The following is a 13714-nucleotide window of genomic DNA, read 5'->3' on the forward strand; positions in this document are numbered from 1 at the left end:
CCTCTGAGTTGGCAGTTGGCCCACAAAAGTTTGTGTCAGCATGGTCACTATAGCTCTACTCCACTGCAGGTCAAGCTTTTCATCTCAGTATTTATCAAAGATACCTCTTAGTTGCCCCTGGGAAATTAGCAGGCATGAAGGGACAACAGGCCCAGGAGAGAAAGCCAGGGAATGTGTCCAGTGAATAGTCAGTTTTATTTTTTCATGGGGTGTTGTGAATTCACACTCTCACCTAAGAGACATCTCACCCACTAGTGAGTTTGGTGCAGCAGATACAAGCCAAAATCCTTCATAATGAATCTCTTGTTGTCAAGTCAGACTGCTCTAACAAATGTCCCTCTGTGCTCCAGCCATATTTTGGAACTGCATGGCTCTGATTCTTGTTTTCGAGACAAAGTCCATCACCTCCCCTCTCCTGCTAAGTACTGCAGGCTCATCTTCAAAAGCACTCTGTGGGTTCTACAAGGTCCCACTTATTTTCCAGCTTCCCTCAGAAGCTGTGTAGATCTGGGCTCACGTGAATGGTAAACTTGCTAACTCAGGAAACAGAATAATTTCCTACTGAACGCAGTTTCAGCATCCCAGACAGGTCTCGTGGTGCCTTCCTCATCTCCAGTCCTGCAGAAAATCAAGCCTTGCAGTCACACTTCCTTTCTGGCTGTGGTCCAGCAAGGTTTGACCACAAGTTTTTCAACATTACTTTAGATCCATTATATTCACCTTTCTCCAAGTTTCTCCTGTTGGTTTGTGAACACTAAACATATAGTTTACCTTCTTCCTTGACTGCTAGTTTTTGGTCTCCAACCGCATTCTGATGTAATTCCCTCTTTCTGCTTTTTTTGTCCAAACTCTTCTCCAGAGAATGAGGTAAGTACATTACTTACCAGATCAGACCTGAGTCAACAGTGATTCAACTGGATGACAGCTGCTTGATCGAGGGACTTTTGAGTTCTGCAGAAATGGCCTCCTTTCTTGGTGGAAATGCTCTCTTTTGGAGATGCTCATTTATTGCCCTTACTTCTGCATGAAGAAATTACTGTGAGGCATTCCCCATTTTGTTGAATTTGTGATGGAAAGGGAACAGAGAGAAGAAAATAATTGCCCTTTTTTGAAGTGACAAACAGATACTGCGAAAGTTGCCTGCAGTCAAATACAGCCTGTGGCAGAAACAGGAAGATTATTTGTATCTTCTGAGTGTTGGCCCAATATTTCACTCAACCAACTATATTTCCTCTGTTTTTGTTATTCCTTGCAGTTGTTAACTGTGTCCTGGAGCTCTGAGGTGGACACAGGACCAGAAGTGAAGGCATGGGTTGTGCAGTGACCAAACCATCGCATGGTATTGGCATGATGGCCTCTTGTGTGGGCACCAAGCCGTGGGAAAGGGTACAAGGTGAGACCACAGCCACAGCACATCTCAGCACAGTTCTCCACTGCCAGCTGCAGGGACAAATCCATTCACGAATGGGCTGTGACTGGCTAGGGAGGAAGGAAGAGGCAGAAGCCCACCCAGCCTGGTGATCTTATTGCAAAAGCTCACGTAGCTTAACTGTATCTGTTTTGTTTTTCATCATACGCTTGACTTCCACAGTGTTAACTAATGAAGTCATGGTTTTCTTTATTAAAATCACACGTATGTCACTGTTAGTTCATAACAAACAATGTGGCTTCATAGTAAATTATATACATAGCATAATTTTTTTCCACTCTTAATGAAAAACACACTGTTTGGTTTGGGCCATCTCCAGACTTTTCAGTTATGGAGTTACTCACTGAAGGTGGAAGCTTGTGGGAGGTTGCTTTAAGCAACACTACTAGCAAACCACTTACTCCAAATATTGGCTGTTCTTTTACTTTGTTTGGATGAAGAGTCATATTTTCAAAAGTGTCTGAGCTACCTAGGAGTCTATGGCCTACATCAGACAAATTTCACTGTTTCACGCTGGGCTGGATGTTTTTCCTTCAGTACTTGGTTCTTCACACAGTGACACAAAGCACTGGAACAAAGGTGCCTTGTACTAGCAGTTTTTTTTGGTTCCTGAACCAGAATAACCTGAACTGGCACAAGCACGAGTGGACTAGTGCAGACAAATTCATGCAAAGGGAGTTGTATTTTTTGCATCATACTCAGCAAAATGACTGTGGCCACACTCATGAGTGGTATTAGACACTTGAAAGAAAAGTCCTTTCAATGTTCAGTCAAAGCATTCTACCTAAACTTTGTGCTTCTTCAGATAAGAAAATTCTCTGGGGAAATAGTAGCCTGGCAAGTAAAGGGACAGGGCACCAGAAATTAACAGAAACATGATTTTCTATGGATGACTTTTTAGATGTCTTCCTCACATAACTACCTTTTGTCTGCTCACTTGCAAAATGGCAAGTTTAGCCACACCTGTGCTGCAGGAAGCTTCCAACATGCTCCTCAGATGTTGAGAAGAAAAAATCCCCCAAACCTGCTGCAAAGTGCAGGGTGCACCCATCCTCCTCCTCGTCTCTGCTGTGGCAGATACCTCCTGGTCAGCCAGTGCAAGCCAGAAATGTCCACTTATCAGGAGCTACTGAAATGACAGGAGAATGTCAGACTGTTGGGCTTTCTATCCCCCTACTGGGACCCTGTCACTTGAATGAAGCCATATACATCCTTGGATATACTCTTCTCAGCTAAGCTGTAGTCATCAAGCACCATCAAGCGCCATAAAGCTGAAGCTGGTGCTCCCTCACCTCCACTATCTCCTCCAGGTTCTCCCTTCTCCACCCTGCAGGGTAAGATCTGGCCTTCCCAGCCACATGTTTTTCTCTGGCTTCACAATCTGCAGTCTGGATTCAGAAGCTGTTAATGGTAGTTTTCAAGGATTGTAGTCCTAGGGCAGCTTATGTTTACATTTTTTGTTTAGTAAAGGAAGATGCCATCTATGGATAGGTTGACTAAAACCCATAATTTTTCCCTTTATTTTTGCCCTCTGTGCTTTTTGCACTTGCTCAGCTTTGGGGTGTGCTCCACCTAGAAAAAAAAGTGATGCTGCCCGTCTTCTCTCAGTTTTCCGTGAAGAAATACAAAATGATAACAAAGCCCCCATTTTCTTGAGTGAAAGTCTTCTAACCTTGCCAGTTTCCACGGAATTTATCCAAGCAAATGTGCTGTCAGTGTTGCAGTTGTGTTTTATTTGTGCACTTAGAATAAGTCATTAAACACATCTGGTGTTTCTAGACTATAGCAGCCATAACACAGATGCTATGCATGTCTCCATCTGAAAGAAGGGAGATCTGGCCATCAAGGCTCCAGTTCCTCTTGTGTTCTGCTTCCCTGGGGAAAATGGGAGTGGCCAGCTTATGCTTTGATCCACATAGGCCAAAAAGCAGTGCAGGAGCACTCCTGAGCGTGCTGACAGGCCCCTCTTTGCACCCCAGGGCAAGCAGGCCTCATCCCCTCATGTACTCACCAACACTGCTGCAAAGAGCCTTAGGAGAATGGACACATGTTCTGGAGGCTAAACAACAGCTCATCCCAAGGCATGGTCATGCAAGGATACAGTGATTGTGTTTTGAAAATTAAACCTTTAACCTGCTCTAGGGTAGGAAACTGTATTTTTGGGGCGTTTCTCCTTAAGCAGTGCCATGGTGGCAGCCAGTGTTCCTGCAGGGCAGTGCATCAGTGATGATAACATACGTATGCTACTGGCATCCCCTCTGACATAATTTCTAAACAAAATAATTGTCTCTTACTTGCATCCAGTTGTGTCTGAAGCTCAGCCCTCACTGTCAGCACATAAGAGGGTCTGGGAGGCAATAGCAGCTGGCCTAGCTCATACTAGGCACATTTTTGAGTAACTCCCTTCAACTAAGGAGTGTTTACATATTTTGAAAAAGCAGGATTGCAAAGAGACACTTGAGGACAAGAAGAATGTATGAACTTCAAAATCTGTGGCAGAACAAGCATTAAAATATCCAGATATTGTGAGACTTGGAAAAACAGAAAACAGAAACAAATATAACCAATGTCAGTCCTTGAAACATCTTTCAATCTTTTAGTGGTAAAATATCATTTATATAATAACAGTTTAAATTTGCCTTGAGTGTGGGTGGGAAATGGGAAGGCTTATTCTTGTTTCAGTTGGCTTTTTTAGCTCTTAATAAATGAAATACACCTAAAACAACAGTCTTCTATCAGACAAAAAAAAAAAAAAGAAAAAAAAAGACAAACAGAAAACCTTTTCTGAACTTGCCAGAAAGCCTTTTAAACAGTGACAAACAAAATCCTGCAGTAAAGGTAGGGGTTCTCTCCCATGCTATTCCTTTATCTTGGAAATTCTTCACTTCTGCATTCTCCATGTGCTGTGCTTTTTTCCCTATTCGTCCATGGGGAATTACAAGGAAGTTGTACCAATGGTGGCAAGCACCTGGAGAAGGCTCAGAGGAAATGAACACTAATGAAGTGCTCGAAGAGCTCTTCAGAAGGGCAGTAAGAAAGAGGAAGTCATATAATCATTGAATATTCCCAGATGGAAAGGATAAACAATAATATTAGAATCATAGAACCACCGAATAGCTTAGGTTAGAAGGGACCAGAAAGCCCACCCTGTCCCAACCCCTTTTGACAGATGGTTGCCTCCCACCAGATCAGGCTTCCCAGAGACCTTTCCAGCCTGGCCTTGAATGCCTCCATGGATGGGGCATCTACAGCTTCTCCGAGCAAATGATCATTGGGTCTAACACTTGGCTCCACATAGGACCATCCAAAATTCAAACCCTATGTCTGAGAGCACTGTCCAAATGCTTCTCGAACTCTGGTGGGCTTGGTGATCCTGCAATAGGCTTTCCCAAATCCACACACATATGAAGGCCACACTGCTATGCAGAGGAAGTCTTCAGGTCAAAGTGGAGAAGTCCCATTGGCAGCAGCTCCTACTGGAACTAGTGAGCTGTTTTTTCCTTACATACTGGTTAGGGAAGAAAATAAAAATACTTTTAGACCTGGAATGAGATAGTAAAGAGTTTTCCCTAAAAAGGCTGTCTCTATCAAGGTACTTTCCTATGCTTCTCCTGAAAACTAGGGCCAGCACTGCAGCTGTCTCCAGGGGAAGAGGCATCCTTACTTGAATTTCTCAGTTCCAAGGTTCCCAACCACATGTGGCTCTGTCATCCCAGGTAAACAATGTCAGTGATCACTGGGCAGCCTGCAACAGCCAAGGCTGGAGTCCCTGCCCAAGGAGCATATTGGTGGAAAGGGACATTATTCCACACCAGTACCATGGGGATGTCACACCTCACTTTTTCTCCCAGAAGAACAGCATTATAGTTTGAAAGTCCTGATGGGCCTAGATGTTGCTGTGCATCAGGCTGGGGATGGTACCAGGTGAGTGGGTCACCACCTGTGGGCTCTGGGCATTGTCACCCCAAGGATGGTTCTGAATGTTCATATTTGGCATGCTGCACACTGCAGCCCCATCCTGTGTTGCTGCATATGTTGTGTGTTTAATGTTAACAGATCGTCATATAAGCAATCTAACTTTGCCAACGAATCATGATCCAGGTCTTAAAACAAAAAATCCGGGAGGCATTGCAGTCCATTTTCACAAAGTGTGATTTATTTAGCAGTTGTGTATTTTGGCTTCCTGATCATTACATCCAGCAGTCAAGCCCATGGGGCTGCTTTACATTACATATGCCATGCCATTTAAAGTCCATCACCAGGGCACTCATTACTCATGGATCACCAATTAAGTTTTGGGAGAGGAAAAAAATGGGACGTTTCCCTTTTTATGTTTTTTTAAGATACTAATAATACCCCTTCCCTATTGATTAGTACTTAGGAATGTCACCTTTATTTGCTGTTATTTTGCTGAAGCAGGCACTTTGTTTTGCTTGTTATGCAAGTGATCAGCTTCTCTAACAAGGCAAGGGGTCAATCAGCCCTTTACCTGAGAACTCTTTCCTTTAAAATGTTAATGAAGTGGGAATTAGCACAAAAATAGCTATAAACCAGGTATGTTCTACTAGCACTGCAGTTAAAACTTCTTATTTTCATGTGACTTTGCAAATCTGTGCATGAACATATTTATTTCCATGTTTAAGCTCTCTAGCCCCAGTCCAGTCTGACCTATGGTTAAATTAAACTGTGGATGTATTCTGGGAGAAACATGTCCATGCACAGAAAAAAAAAAAAAAAGGAAAAAAAAAAAAGGAAAGGAAGGCAAGGGGGAAGGGAGAAATAAACAAAAAGAAGAGAGGGAGAAAGGAAAATAAGAGGGAACAGAGAGAAGAGGCAGCAGACTTGTCTCTTTGTGAGATGACTTTTCCAAGTATCATGAAGAGGCCTGGGGTTAAGAGGTACAAGTCTGGACATAGAAAAGAGAAGGGTGGGCAGGTTGGGACCAGGACTGGAAATGATTGTGATGTGATGAAACAACCTGCCCTTCATTGTCCCTGCATTTTGTCCTTGTGCCTGGGACAGGGAAGCTTGTACCTCTGCACAGACACACTACTTGAAGAATTCCCCTCCACACTCAAAAATACCAGCTCTCCCAATGAAGGGCATTTCTTGCATGCTCCATATTACATGTTAAATACTTATTGTACTAGATACAACCTCTAAACATTTACAGTAAGTGCACTTAACAGCAAAATTGTTTGCCAAATCTCATTGGCTCTCTCTGTACTTGCAAATTATAAACATGGTTTTGTTTAAACAGTAAAACAAATGGGCAGATTCCTGAGTGTCTCACATACACTTCTGGTTATCAGAAGTTTATCACAGGCAAAAGGGAACATTTCATGGAGGTTCTTCTTAAAATGCTGGCAGCTTATCAGTGTGTTCAATTTCCTTTTACTACAGGAGACAGCAGCATAGAAACTGCAATTGCAGAAACCCTCTGTGCAGTTTAATCAGTGCACTGCATAGACTGCTGTCTGCAAGAACTGGTGAGAAAGAGAGATGCAGAGGCTAGTATGGTGACTGTGAGGGCATACAAAGCTCTCCATGGTCTCGTGACTCCTCTGTGGAAGAGCCTACTGTCTCTTTCACTTGCAGGTTTGGAACAAAGCAAAGGGGTCACACGTTAGTACTAGTCATGTCTAACACAAGTGGCAACTATCTTTTAAATATTTTGTTAGTAAAGACTAACATAAAATATAGTAAAGACTATGTACCTACTGAGTTAGCAAGCCTCCAGAACCACAGAATCATAGGGTTTGGAAGGGACCCATGTATATCACCCAGTCCAATCCCCTGCTAAAGAACAAGACCAGACCCAGTACATACCCGAAAGAAACAATGCTAGCTACAGGCCTCCAACTAGACTCTGTGCTGCTGATCACAACCCTTTGAGCCCTGCCAGTCACCCAATTCTCACCTGACTGTCTACCTATGTTTTCCACACTTCTCAAGTTACCTACAAGGATTTCAGGAGAGATAATAGGTAAAACTTTGCTGAAGAATGCTTGTGCTAGAGGCTTTTCTACTCTGTCAGCTTTCATTCTGATTTAGTAATGTTAAATACAGCACTTGCAAATTGTTATTGCAGGCAAGCCATGTAACTGACCAAAAAAGAAGTCCATATTTGTATGGATGTGTGATTTCTGCAAAATGCAGAAAAACGAACTGTTATTTCAGGCTGATCTCTGTGAACCCTAATCCATCTGAGGGACCTAAAAGACCAAGAGGTACCACAGGACAAGGTCACACCTCAACACAGCGTGATAGCGTGGAGGCCATGCCCTGGAGAAATGGCCTTGCTGCTCAACTTTGGCATCAACCTGGTTCACCGTATGTAAAAGACAGAGTTGGAGTGTTTGTATCAAAGTCTCTCCAGTTGATGGTGTCCTCTTTTCCATTGGGGAAGAATGTGTTTATTTCAAAAACAGCATGGTTCTAGTACATAGGCAATTACTGCAGTGAAGATGTACAGGGCTGGTGGTGATAGCATTGCAGAGAGAAACTCCAGCTGGTTTATAGTAGTTAAGCCTGGGATCTGCTAGCATACTTCTGAGACAATGGGAAGGTCAGAAGCAGCTGTACAACCTGCTTCCTAAGGCAGGGCTGCTTTGAGCTTTTGATAGCAGACTGCTCCTGTGACCTGGGCTGGATGTGGCTGTACGTACAGCCCAAAAGATAAACTCCTTGGAGCTACCTGAGATATACATGATATACAGGGAGAAACTTATGCTGACACGGACAAATTACTTGGGAGACGAAGCAAAACTAAGATATCAGTCATAAAAATATATTCTTCTGTCTCTGACACACAAATCACCCAGACTTAATTTGCATCATGAACACTTACTGCATGTCTGCTGAACCAGGGCAAGCTTTTGCTGGCAGCTTTTGTGGCAGTGAATGGCACAGCAGCATTCACATGCAGGGATAACAGAGTTAAAGAGGTGACCCTGGGGCAACTATTTAAATAAACCAGCTACTGGTGCATTATGGACAGGTGAGCTCGGTTTTAGGAAGCCCTGAAGAATCTCTTTAATGGTCTACTTTCCTCCTCATGTCAGTTATGTGCCCAGCTTTCAGCATCCCAATCAGCAGCCAGACTGAAGATACCAACATATCCCAGAGAATGTGGAACAATAAAAGGGTTGACAAGAAATTCATTGTGGCAGCCACAGAATGCTCTCAACTTTTCACGTAAATGCTGTGACTAATAGCTCCATAACCAGTCTGTCACCCAGGCTGTGATAGCAACAAGGAATTAAAATCTTACTTAAAAATTCCTCAATCAAGGGCAATCTTCTCTATTACTTTCCAGACTTGTGCTGCTACTCAATAAACGAGATAGCAAAAAGACATTTTCACTGACCTGCAAGTGACTTCATCAGCCATTCTGCTGTTAATACACAACTCCTACTGCTAAAACTGCTGAAACAAACACTTTTACGTTTGAACTTCAAGAGGATTTACTTGGACCAGAGGCAGCCAGCAACAGAAGAATTTTAATGACTTGGGAGGACTGTTGGTATTTTAAGAAGTCTCCTAAAGCCCTTTGCAGGATTGGAGATAAGAAAAATAAGTGGAACATTTTTTTTCCCACTAAGTACTTTGCACCATGTTCTCACATAACAGAAAGTGAACTGTACATCTGCATAATGAAGATGGCAAAACCTGAATGGAAAAATTAAAAAAAAAACAAAAAACTGAGACAAAACCAAGTGGGATGGGAGCCACTCTAAAGAAGAGAGCAAAAATCCTTCTAGTCCAAGCTCTTGATTTTATTTTCTTTGCTCACAGCAGCTTTAATTTCATTAGCTTGCAAAGAAACACTCAATCCACAGATCAGATTTCTCAAGGATATAAGAGAAGAGATCACGTCAATAAAACAAAGCACTAATTAAATCTTTAAACAGCAGCCACATGCTCAGTTAGTCCCTGTAGTGGAATCCTAGAAGAAACTTTTGCATCTTGTTGCCTTTTATCTAAAGCATCGCACTTCACCTTCTACAAGAAAAAGCCACATCCTGCTAGAAGTGCTCCCAGGTAAATCTATCCCACAAGTGAATTTTATTTGCTGTCAAGAATTAAGAAGGCCAGGTCCAGCTTCTTGAATAACAATGTGTCTCATTGGAGAAGGTCTGACCGAGGTACCTGGGCAGCATCTGCCATCTGTTGCAATTGTAATGAGAAAAGAAAACCCTTGCTAGGCATCCACCTTCATGTGGGCCCTTGGGACCCAGCAGCACGTTGCAGACAATCATGCTTCTGGTTACATTATTCAGCTGCTGCTTCTTCAACATCACCACACACTTTCAGCACAGAAAACTTGGGTGAATGAAACTGCTATTTCTCAACATCACCCTCCCAGCTCACTCTGAAAAGAACATGCAAAGAGCAGTTAAAAGGGCGCTGGGAAAATACAAATCTCCCCCAGAACAAAGTGTGTGTGATGTTCCTCTTCTGTGTGGAAGGAAGGGACACGAAAGGGTGCTATCTCTAGATCCAGGGAGCACTCCTGAAATAAAAAAAATATGTTTCTCAGATGCCTCTCTCTGTGGAGACATTCTTCCCCTCTCCTTTCTTCTGCTTACCTGCACTAGCCCGACCATCATGCAGGCACTGTGAATTTATGAGTGGCTTACCAAGCAGATGCTTTTAAATGAAAAAGTTAATTCTGCCTGTTCTCCTCTTTCTCAGTAGAGTCATGTGAATAAAACACAATCAACCTTCAGATTCACTTGCTTTTATACAGTTAGAAAAAGATCTCTGCTTTGTCCAAAGGAAGTGCCACATAGGATACCTCGGTCAGCTGGCAAGACAGCGCTTCTTCTATCCCCTTTTTTCACATCTCCTTCAACACTGCTCTTAAAAATTTGGCTCAACCGTACAAGTGAATTTCAGTTTTACCTGAAAGCAGTGGCAAAGATCTCACTTTATCCAGTGGAGTCAAATTTTTTGAAGCAATTTTTTCCCCCCATGCTTCTAAACAGAGATGCTAAAAACTCTGCTTTGTGGTAGGTTGATTCTCTCCTCTCCATTTCTTCCCTGCTCACATGGGAGAATATTGTGACTTATGTTACATTCCAGTACATTACACTGACTGATACACCTCAGATTTTTCTGAGATTTTTTTTTTTTTTTAGATTTTTTTTTTTTTTTAGATTTTTTTTTTTTTTTTTTGCTATAGAGGCATATTTCTATAAGGAAAACAGTCCTAAGAATTTACCGTTGATATATTTTACATTGTTAGAAGAATATAATTTCTCAGGGAAGGGTCCCAAGTTCTTTATCCGCAAAGTCCCATCTTTGCTTCAGTTTATTTCTGTCAAGGAATTTTGACTAACATCTTTGATTCTTGGGAAGTGGCATTCATGTTAGTGGCATTTCTCTTTGAAACATCCACATACAAAAAAAATCCATCTGTTAGCTTAGCTTTTCATAACAATGTGCAAGTGTGGCTATTATATATAGAAAAGTTCAGTCATTTGCAATAGACTACTAAATATTTGGTCTTGACTTTACAAAGTATAATTGTACCTTGGTTTCTAATAGCCCACTGCTTTTAAAATGCAAGGTAAGTAAACTAAAAGATACCCCATAGACATTTCTCAGTGCAAGACACAGAAGTTGTTTTGTTTCTCATTACAAGTATCTTCTTAAACAGTGTGCTTTTTCTCATGTCAAAAATCTCACTCCCTTCCATCATAAGCAAGAAAAGCATTCAATCAGCAAAAAAAAATCCTTTTTTTTTTTCAGGCTTACCAACATGACTGTAGTCCTAGAGATGTGTCCTGCCTTAAGAACTTGACCCTGAAAAACTTGGGACCCCTCACACGTTACACATTTCATACCACACTTCAAAGAAGAACATTAAATACCTTGTGACTAGAGTACTGTTTATTTCATAATCTAAACAAACACTGGAATACAGTCTACGCTTTTCTACTTTCCTGCAGACTTTACAACGCTTGTTTCCCCCCATAATTAGAACAATGCGCATACACACAGAACATGCATGCTTTCTAACACCAGTAACGAAGGTAAGGAGAGTCAGTTCCCATCATCTTCCCGTTGCCTGTATTAGAAAAAATACTTCTGCTCTTACTGTAGTTATGGCAGTGTGGCTAAGGATACGAAGACTACAGCACAGTTTTACTCCCTGCACAGAAAACGTTCATCAAAAGCATGCTGATGGTGATAAATATTACATGTCTATTAAATGAAAGGCATACTTTTATCCCCTTTACTCCCTTTTTAAAAAGACTAAGTGGCTACATGTAAATGCAGTGAAGCAGGTATAAGCTTAATTAATCAGTTTATTCAGATTGGCACCAAGGCGCTGCAAGGGCCGACGAAGTCTCAGCGAGGCTCCCCAGGGGCCAGCTCTGCTGCAATGTCTCTGCTTTTCCACCTTCCGCAAGCAGAAGGCAGAGGCCTCGCCGAACGGCGATGCCGGCACAGCGCCGCACCGGGCTCCCTGGAAAAGAAGCGCTTGAGGTCCATTAGTGTTTGAGAAAATCTTGTGAGTGGGTTACCTCCCTGCGGCAGCTCCGTCGGTGGGGCGGCCAGCGGGGCCTTTACACCACCGAGTGGTCGTTGCTGTGGACGCCGGCCAGGATGGTGTGGTTGAGCGAGGAGGCCGAGCGGTCGGAGCCTTCGGTGGGGCCGTTGGCGCTCTCGCTGCGCTGGCAGCAGAGGATCTGCTTGAAGGTCGCGCTCATCTCCTTGTCCCGGTAGGAGTAGATGATGGGGTTCATGGCGGAGTTGAACTCTGCGAGGAGAAGGAAGAACTTCTCGTAGGCCAAGACGTTGCACTGTGGGCAGCACACATCAAGGAGAAGCAAGACTAGTCCTGGGGTCCAGCAGATTATGAAAGCACCTAGAAAGAGAAAGAGCAGACAAAACACAACAGGACCGGTCACACACTCTGAGGATTTGGCGGTCGGCAGCCCTGTCTGCTGCAGGGACTTGGAACTGGGTGATATTTGAGGTCCCTTCCAACCCCAGCCATTCCATGATTCTACAGCCATCCAAATGGAAGCAGTGAAATTTAATTTTCTGTTCTTCAGTGGCCTGATGAGATGGCTGCCCTTCAGAGACCCACGAAAAGTTATGAGCAGCACATTACATAAGCGAGGTACTTCTCTACTCTCATTTGTTCTCTGCAAGTACACTTGCATTTAACACTGATGATGAGGAACATCTTTTTCTTTAGCTAGAGGCCTCTGACTAATCAATCTGTTGATCAGCAGAAACAATGCTGTAATTTACTTCTCTAGCTAGTAACAAAGAAAACCATTTTGTGAGTGCTGTGCCTGCAGCAGCAGTAACAGAGAAAAAAGTGGTGTAGGCAGCAATTCTCAAGAAAAAAGCAAGCCTGGGTCATGTTAATCCATATCAGTCCCATTATGTAATGGAAAGTCCTAAGCACACATCCTTCTTGCACTGAAATGTCGTCCTTCAACAGATCTACTTCTTTTCTTAGGTCTCTATTCAGCAGAAATTCAGAGGCTCCTCAGGCTTCAATAGGGTAAATGCCAAAGAGCCTTACCCTGATTAAAATGCTTCCCCCTCCCTTCCCTACTTTGTAAAGCTCTGACAGGGACAAAGCCCCGAACTTTTCTGAGTTCAATGCAGAAATGAAATCAGAATGATTTGAATTTTTCCAGGAGTGAATGGCAGTGTATATTCCAAGCTTAAGGATGTTTTGAACACAAACACCGTGGGGAAGTCCTTGCACAAGGATCATGTCAGAGCAAAGATGGTGCTTCTGAGATTCTCCAGGCTGACATGCTTGGTGGAGGTGGGAAATGAAGCTTTATCATCAGCCTCAGTGCAGGGCTCAGTGCAGGAGCTGCCACGGGGGCTTCCCAACACTACTCAGCCAGTGCTGTTCCCAGTGGGTTCCTGTGTCACTGTGGTATGTGCTAACACACCACCTTTCTTTTTGGCAGCAGTGTGCTCTGTGGGTGTCATGGCCGATCTCAGTCCATCTATTCGCTGTGCCCACCAAGAAGGTGCAGTGTGACACCTTTCCCTTTGGACACACCAGACTCACTTAGGTCTAGCAGTAAAGTGGTTTCCAAACAGCTTTTCAGAGTGTGCTCTGCTACAGACACTGGATGCCAACCAGGAAGCACAGACAGGCTTTCAACACACCAGAAAGCAACTCTAAACTGAGCTTGCAAACAGTGGTGGCACAGTGCCCCTCAATGCCTATCGTTTTGCTGGCCAACAATGCTCACACAGGGAAAGTATCTGGAGGCGAGCTGCCAGCTGCTGATA

General features: G+C 43.2%; 1 protein-coding gene across 1 annotated transcript in view; it reads right to left on the reverse strand.

Annotated features, from left to right (window-relative positions):
- Positions 1-12006: 12006 nt before the first annotated feature.
- The window catches only part of LPAR1 (lysophosphatidic acid receptor 1), a gene marked incomplete at both ends in the record, with an annotated part of 39544 nt that continues 37836 nt past the window's right edge, over positions 12007-13714 (reverse strand). The window contains one exon of the mRNA XM_079548666.1: positions 12007-12308. Coding sequence (XP_079404792.1) covers positions 12007-12308 — 302 coding nt within the window. The remainder of the gene's footprint in view (positions 12309-13714) is intronic.

This window comes from Tetrao urogallus (assembly GCF_951394365.1).
Source record: "Tetrao urogallus genome assembly, chromosome: Z".
Lineage (NCBI taxonomy): Eukaryota > Metazoa > Chordata > Aves > Galliformes > Phasianidae > Tetrao > Tetrao urogallus.